This window comes from Ranitomeya imitator, chromosome 6 (genome assembly GCF_032444005.1).
Source record: "Ranitomeya imitator isolate aRanImi1 chromosome 6, aRanImi1.pri, whole genome shotgun sequence".
In the NCBI taxonomy this organism is placed as follows: domain Eukaryota; kingdom Metazoa; phylum Chordata; class Amphibia; order Anura; family Dendrobatidae; genus Ranitomeya; species Ranitomeya imitator.
The window spans coordinates 77,282,700-77,291,487 of NC_091287.1; the positions used below are offsets into that span (position 1 = coordinate 77,282,700).

Below are 8,788 nucleotides of genomic sequence, written 5' to 3' on the forward strand. Positions count from 1 at the left end.
TCCTTTAATGTGTAAGGTTTTTAGGTGACACCGAGGTGAAAGCATTCCTGGTCCATGGAAATGATTGACCATTATTCCTGAAGGTCAATACTAGAATCGTGTGAGGGTTTTCTGTGCGTTTTGTATGAAGTAATTCTCCTGCTCACAGCACTATTGTTACGAGCTGAACTGGGTTTTGTTCTTCTTATTTCAGGGTTGAATCCATGAGTCTCAGAAGTGTTGGAAATCCTGGAGACCTTAGTCCCCGTACTGTGGATGAAAGTAAAGCCAGGGATTGTTTGATCCCTATGGGGTAAATCACTAGATGGTGCTAGAGTCGTACCGATAACGACATTTACTGCTTTGTAGGTCTTGGGGAGTTCAGAAGTGGACAACCCCTTCAATTTTAACTTTCCTATGATTTTTTTGCCTAGAGATCCTACAGGGCAATCTGTGTTTCCATAGTAACAGACTATAAACAAACCTTACTAAGAAAAAACCAAGAGCACCAACAAGTTTTTGTATCCAAAATATCAAAAAATGCTTTATTATCATACAATTATTAAACAGGTTTAAGAGAAACAAGGGGGAACATGAAACAATGTGACACAAAAAGTACCCAATGAAAACAGTGGATGGAACATACATCAAATATATAAAAGAGTTTCATCTAAGGTAGATGTATCACGGCTAATGCACCGCACAGCCATTACCAGATGTATACCCATAGTTAGTTATCCCAGTGACAGTCTAAATGAGGCAGAAAGTTTAATAGCATAAAAAGGTAGTAAAGAACATACCAAAATATAACGCCAGTCACCACACCATCCACCGTTGACCCCCGACGCGCGTTTCGGTTAACGAAACCTTCCTCGGGAGGATACAAAAACTGTTGTTGGTGCTCTTGGTTTTTTCTTAGTGAGTTTTGCAGTTTGTCCTGCTACGATCCATATGTATGGTGGGGATTACTTTTCGGCTCTATTATTGGGCCTCTATCTTTGTTATTTATTCCCCGTATGTACATGATGTCATTTTCTGCATATCTACTAAACAAACCTTGTGTAGTCAGACTCTGCTTTCCTCTCGCCCATCTGTCTGCTGATACTTTTTATTGGGGAGGGAACTGGTGGATGGTAATATGACGCGGGATCAGATTACACAGGGTTTGTGTTGTCTGTACATTGGATGCACATTGGTCCACTTTTATGAAGATTGGTGCCATGTTAACCAATCTCTTCGGTCATCTATTGGTCTAATTTATTGACATCTTAGTTCACGACCGCATGTGCTTATATTCTAGAAATGTCACAATGTGTCACAGTTCATTACCAGCTTATCTAGATGCGGCCTCTGGTGGTGTGCATGCCCGGTCGGCGTGACGGTAACTCGGCCGTTCCGCGTCCTGTTGCTATGGAGACGTCGGGTACTCTGCGCCCGTACGTCCGGCGGCATGACGTGGACGGCGGAAGTGCCGGACACGGATGGACCGCGCATGCGCCGCCTACACCCGGGCTGTAGCGCTAGTTAGTGGGACACTATTTAATGGCGCCTGTGCGCCTCAGTAGCTATCCCCCCTGACGAAGGATCACTATCCGAAACGCGCGTCGGGGCGCGTTTGCAGGAGGACCTAGCTGACCCCGCTGATTCGGTCTAAGTTATTGAGGTATAGTGTGCTCCCTCTGTGATTTTGTATGCTCAGACAGTGTGGTGACTATGATTTTCTTGGCCATCTGTCTATATAAGTGACGGTTATCGACCCCATCTGCACAGAGAGTGTACAGTTGGTGGCGTGTATCAAGTGGATATAGAACAGATTGCATCGTCCTTTTCCACATATTGGCTTGATTGCACTTAGACATTTTTGGACTGATTCACTTACACTGTTATTGGAGTGGGACCAGATGAATTGGATGGTGTGATTACCTTGTCACCTGTTTTGCACATATTGCACTTTAGTGTTGGTTATCACATATCTGTGGTACCACGGGTACCCTTAGGTTTATATTTTTATTTTATTATTTTTTTACTTCCTTCCTTGCACTTTGCACTTTGGCTCGTGCAGTCTGAATATACATACACGTATATATATTTTTTTGTCCACATTATTCTATACATAGATTGTTACCTGTCTAGTCCAAATTATTTCTGGGAGCCACACCCTCGCCTATATATACAGACACCGGTGGGGTCAGCTTGTCTTTTTAAATTTTTATTTTTTTGTATGATGTCTTAATCATTGTTTTCTACTGTGTTTCAAAAAAATTTTTTTGTAACTTATGGAATTTTTTTGTCCTCGTGCATACTTTCTTATATTTTAAAATATACAATTATTTGCCACTTATATTTAATAAAGGCGTTATTTAAATATATTCCCTGTCTGGTGTTACATCTTACTTTAATCTGTATACTGGTTATGGTTGTACTAAACAAACCTTGTGTAGTCAGACTCTGCACTCCTCTCGCCCATCTGTCTGCTGATACTTTTTATGGGTGAGGGAACTGGTGGATGGTAATATGACGCGGGATCAGATTACACAGGGTTTGTGTTGTCTGTACATTGGATGCACATTGGTCCACTTTTATGAAGAGTGGTGCCATGTTAACCAATCTCTTCGGTCATCTATTAGTCTAATTTATTGACATCTTAGTTCACGACCGCATGTGCTTATATTCTAGAAATGTCACAATGTATCAGTATAATGACAAGTCAGTGGGAATACGGCAGTCCTGGATGAGTCGGTGCTCAGATAGGGCCCAATCCATCAGCAGCGCTGCCTTGCTCCCCCACGCCTGGGTGGTCGGCCCCTGGTGAATCCATCAGCACACTATATGAAGGGTGCCATACAAATTACCCTGAACATTATCTCCCAGGATCATCAGTATAGTATGTATGTTTGAAAAAGGTCTAATACAGAAATATTGCGTATTGTATACACACAGCTTGGACCACATAATATATTTTCATCTGATTTCACCATAACCCCCATTCTAGTGCCGGATTCTTTCTATTTCACTACAATCACAGCCATAAATATGTGAAATCCTGACAAAAAATTAAAGGGTTATCCCCAATTTTGCAAGTTCTCATCTATCATGTGGATAAGTGATGCGATGCTGATCGGTGGGGTCCCAAGGACTGCACTGAATTGTACCGTCTGAATGGATGATGGCACCACTGTCATCATAGTCAATAGGACGGCCAGAGAAGCCACGCTCTGTGCTCGGCTGTCCCATAGACCGTAAAGGGAGCAGTGGCCTTCGCTCCAGTCTGTTGGGGCATTTATGATCACTGGTCTTGGGACTAGCTGGAATCTCAGCGGTCGGACCACCGAGCACAGCACTGGGATTTATCAGTCCGTTCTTTTGACCATGAAAACAGTGGTGGCATGATCCATTCAGACCGATCCACAAGGTATCCATTCTGCACACTTTTGGGAATAACACTTTAAATACTATGTGGGGCCAGTTGGGCTCCTTTCTCTTCTGTGTGCCTGGTTCTATGGAGAAATATTGGCTTCAGATTCTCTGATCATCAATGTTTTATTCTAGGATTACATCCGAGAATGTCGCTGAACGGTTTGGGATCACGAGACAAAAACAAGATGAATTTTCTTTGGTATCTCAAAAAAGGTAAACCTTCTGGGATATGTTATAGTAAGTTAAAATGAATCCGTCAGTAGTTTTTTTTGTTATGTAATCTGACAGCAGTATGATGAAGGGACAGAGAACCCGATTCCAGTGATGTATCACTTAGTATACTGGGTGCAGCAGTTGTACTAGAATCCATTTTCTCTGCTGCAGAGCTCTAAATGTTGAGCCCTGTATAACCTCGCCCACATCACTGATTGGCAGCTTTCTGTATACATTGTATATTGACTGAAAACTGCAAATTGGTGCTGGAGGTGGGGATGGACTAGGAGGCACTAGAAAGCTTGTCCTGTGGTGATAATCTCCTGCTGATAAAACACTGATTGTATTGAAATGACAAAACACAGACCAGTAAGTGACACATCGCTGGAATCGGTGTCTCTGTTCCTACATCACTGTGCAGATTATAGCAAAAACCTGGGGACAGATTCCCTTAAATAAGAGTTACATGTTCAGTGACTGCTCCCATAGCACATTGCATCATATCAGTGATAGGACCAAAGTCACATAAAGCAGGGGTGTCAAACTGCATTCCTCGAGGGCCGCAAACCATGTGTGTTTTCAAGATTTCCTTAGCTTTGCACAAGGTGCTGCAATCATTATGTGTGTAGGTGATTAAATTATCACCTGCGCAGTACAAGGAAATCCTGAAAACATGACCTGTTTGCAGCCCTTGAGGAATGCAGTTGGACACCCCTGACATAAAGGACGACTGTATTTATGCTGCTCAAGATGACCCAGTTTTTTGCCTTAACTTTCTAGAAAGATATGTGATTAGTCTTAGTTATATATGTATAGAAATGTATTTCTCTATGGTTTGAGACCCATATCCTTATTGTTCCATTGATGGCACTGTGTGCGGGCTTGTTTGTTTTTTGTGTTGCAAGCTGTCATTTTTATTGATACCATTTTGGGGTACATCCTTTTTAATGCATTTGTTGAGGAAGTCCTAAAATACGGTAATCTTGTAGTTCTTGATTTTTTTTATCCTTATGCAGTTTACCATATACATTAATTTTATATTTTGATCAGAATTGTACCAACTTGGCAATGCCAAATATGTTTACTTTTTGATATTTTTTAAATATCTTTATGAATTGGGGAAAGGGAGCACCAAGATGGGAGTCGACGGGAGCCTTTTATTTTGTTTTTTAATTTTTCTGTATGATGTATCCACATAATGCAGATATAAGACTTGCCTATAAGCCTTTGTTTCAGCTCTCAGTCCGGGGTCAGTCCCAGCCAACTGACGTGATGGAGTTAGAAATAACCATTTAGCTTTACTCACATATAATCCATGAATTAATCTGGCAGCGCATTCATCTGACGTACACTCTTCTATGTATGTATTGTCCTCCTACATTTGCCATAAACAACATTATTTCTCGTATGTTTCAGGGCGGCTGCGGCACAAAGATCTGGCAATTTTAAAGCTGAAATCGTTCCTGTGACCACTTCATTCACAGATGATCAGGGCAACACGACCACTATAACCGTGACCGAGGATGAGGGGGTTAGGCCAAACACCACATTGGAGGGGCTTGCCAAACTTAGACCAGCATTTAAGGATGATGGAAGCACGACCGCGGGTGAGTGCAGACCACCTTTCCACGGCGACATATTAGAATGACAGAGGGAAGTTAGAAATGTCTCCTTTCTTCCGGATGTGATTTAATGAAGAGTAACTTCCTGAGCGACACAGATTAATCTCATAGAAAGGGACTAATCCGCATGTTGACCCATGGCAGCTCAAATGGCAAATTTCAGGCCAAATATGTGTCATATTTTTATTAAAGACATACCGGTACCTTTATTTGCCACGTGATTTGGTTAAAAGGCTGAACATCGTAGAATCGCCTCCTGTTATTACCAGGAGAATCGGCTTCATATGTCTCGGTATGGATAACTGTTGGAAGTTTAATGGATACGTATGACGACCCTAATGGTTTCCCCTTTCCATCCCCGCAGGCAATGCCAGCCAAGTGAGTGATGGAGCTGCTGCAGTTATATTGGCCAAACGCTCAGCCGCTGTCCAGCTGGGGCTCCCCATAATGGGGGTGTTAAAGTCGTTTGCTGTGGTTGGGGTTCCCCCTGACATTATGGGAGTAGGACCTGCATATGCCATACCAGCGGCATTAGAGAAGGCAGGTAAGGTTTCACGCATTGTGGCTTCATATCAGGGGACTCTTGCTTCTTTCATCTTTTAAAAATGGTAAAAAAAAAAAATGTATCATTGGGGTTGTCCTAGTTTAATTTAATTGACCGTGACTAGTTCATGTGCATCTACCATGTTGTGAAAGTCGGGAGTTTAGGATTTATCCCCTGGAGCGCTGTCACCTAATGGCTAACACTCATACATACAGGGGCAGGAGAGGGTAGAGGACATCCACCAGTAGGATAGGTCGGCCTATTGGAGAGTGCAAGTCCCAAATTGTGCTCCAGATGACTACTGGGATAGCAAAGCATGTGAGGAATCGCACCCATCCTATACGTCTGTAGTGAGGTAGCTCTCCTCCAGAAGATGTAAACCAGGGGTGTCAAACTGCATTCCTCGAGGGCCGCAAACCATGTGTGTTTTCAAGATTTCCTGAGCATTGCACAAGGTGCTGTAATCATTATGTGTGTAGGTGATTATATTATCACCTGTGCAGTACAAGGAAATCCTGAAAACATGACCTGTTTGCAGCCCTCGAGGAATGCAGTTTGACACCCCTGATGTAAACTATGGTGCCATCTGTGGGTAGCTGTCTTGTATGTAGCTTCTTAACGTAGTATTTTCATTTAAAAATGGGTTAGATAAAACAATTTTTTTTTATTTCAGGCCTCACGGTTCATGATATAGATGTGTATGAAATTAATGAAGCTTTTGCCAGTCAGGTACGTGCTTTCATCGACATTAATGTATCCTGTTTGGACTCTGTCACCTTTTTTAAGTTGTGGTCAAATTATTGATTTTTAATTGACAACTGATTAAAATTTCTCAGATTTGAAAAATAAGAAAAAATTCTCCATTCCGTCAGTCCGCGAGGATCAGACCGCACTTGGAGGTCATCAGAGTGCAGATCCAAACACATGAATGGCCAAGTGAGATCTGATAATTGGATGCGATTCATGCATGCTGCAGTTTTATTTTCTTGGACAAACTTGGTCCTAGGAAAAAATCAGACATGTGCACGGCCCATTAGAATAACATGGGGATGAGTGCAATTTGTCAAAACAGATCGCACTCATCCGCTTTTGACGGTCGAGCAGGTCCATTTGCACCCTGACTTTTTAGGGTAGTGTTATATGTAGCATTTGGGAGACAGGCGCAACTTGGGCGCTAAAAGAAAGTCACAGCTGCTTTCTTCAGAGTTATTTGAAATCCATTTAAACTTGCTTTCATGTAATATGACAGGCAGATCTCAGCCTTCTGGACCATGTAATCCACTTGCGGACACAGAAAGGGTCCTTGTGCAGGAACAATATATGGGCCCTTTGCAGCCCAATAAATAGCTCCTAAAAATGCATAATTGCACCTGGTTTGAAGGTAAAAATGGGCCCTTTACCTGTTGGGCCCGTGTGCGGCCGTGTGAAATGTCCTCTCCTGGTATAGTCATTGTATCCAGTGAGTGGAATATTTAGTGGCGCGGTCCTTCTTCAGGCACGGGCATCCTATTTTAGATGATCATATTTCCCAGCTGTTCACATTCTCAGTCCCTTATCGCTAAACTCCGGATTTTTGTCTTCTGCAGGCCGTGTATTGTGTAGAGAAATTAGGAATCCCATTGGAGAAAGTTAATCCCAATGGAGGAGCCATAGCACTTGGACATCCCCTAGGCTGCACAGGAACCCGGCAGACGGTCACGTTACTCAATGAGCTGAAGCGGAGGGGGAAACGGTACGTTTTCTTTCCAATAGCCTTTTATTAATCTGTTCCCAATTTTATCGCATTAGTGATCTTCGAGCCTCTGACTAACTCCACACACTTTGTTTTGCAGGGGTTACGGTGTTGTGTCCATGTGCATTGGCACTGGCATGGGAGCGGCTGCTGTGTTCGAGTATCCTGGGAACTAAAGGCTGTAATAATCCAAGCCTTGTCTGATCAGATTCTCACCCGCCATACTTTTCCTAATCACTGGTTTCATTTTGTACTATGTCTACATGAGTACAAATGCGCTTATAGCGCTCTCGCCGCTAACAGGTCTTGAATAATATGGAGTTATAAAACCTTAAATGGCCCTTGAAATTGACCATTAATACCCCCATTAACCATTTATCACCACATTACATTCCCAGGACTCCTGACATCATGGTCTTACATTAAATCATGATTATTTACGGAAGGGCTAGATAGACTGTGCTAAAGGGGTTTCTCGGATATATAATCTTTTAATTTCTAGGTTTTCTCTGCTTCAAAAACAAAATAATTTGCTTACACCCTCTGCTGCCCTTGGTTTTTTATCTAGACAGCTGCAGGCAATCACTCAGCTTAGCGGTCATGACTATGTTGTCAGTATATCACTCAGCTTGGTGATTGGCTGCAGTGGTCACATCTTATGCTGCTGTCACACTATCATTATTTGGTCAGTATTTTACATCAGTATTTGTAAGCCAAAACCAGGAGCGGGTGATAAACGCAGAAGTGGTGCATATGTTTCTATTATACTTTCCCTCTGATTGTTCCACTCCTGGTTTTGGCTTACAGATACTGATGTAAAATACTGACCAAATACTGCTAGTGTGACGGCAGCCTAATAGTCATGATATCACTGCTGCAGCCATGTCAATAAAGACCAGGGGAAGAGACCGCTGGAGCAGTTGGGGTCGGGGTTATCACTTATTTTATTTAAGCAGAAGATTCTTAGAAAACAAGATAAATATCTTGGAAAACCCCTTTAAAATTCAGATTTTAGCTGTAAATTGAATGATTCTATGTTCACACCTATAATTATTCCAGAGGATCCGAACAGTTGGGAGATCTGATAGTTGCTGCTTACAATGGGCTTTTTTTTTAGTCTAATTATTTTTTACATGAATCTGAAATTCTAATTCTTGCTGCACATACGATCTTGTGTCGCCTCCTGCTGTATAATATTCTGAATGTTTTTGTTACTAATTGTAAAAAGATAAACAAATACTTTTTTAATAGTTGATTACAAATAAACATAATTTTCCTGTT

General features: G+C 42.0%; 1 protein-coding gene across 1 annotated transcript in view; it reads left to right on the top strand.

The window, feature by feature from the left end:
* The window catches only part of ACAA1 (acetyl-CoA acyltransferase 1), a 29,640-nt gene extending 20,852 nt beyond the window's left edge, over nt 1-8,788 (top strand). Inside the window, exons 6-12 of the mRNA XM_069729799.1 lie at nt 194-292; nt 3,529-3,609; nt 5,026-5,216; nt 5,596-5,775; nt 6,449-6,504; nt 7,362-7,507; nt 7,608-8,788. Coding sequence (XP_069585900.1) covers nt 194-292; nt 3,529-3,609; nt 5,026-5,216; nt 5,596-5,775; nt 6,449-6,504; nt 7,362-7,507; nt 7,608-7,683 — 829 coding nt within the window. The 3' untranslated portion in view covers nt 7,684-8,788. The remainder of the gene's footprint in view (nt 1-193; nt 293-3,528; nt 3,610-5,025; nt 5,217-5,595; nt 5,776-6,448; nt 6,505-7,361; nt 7,508-7,607) is intronic.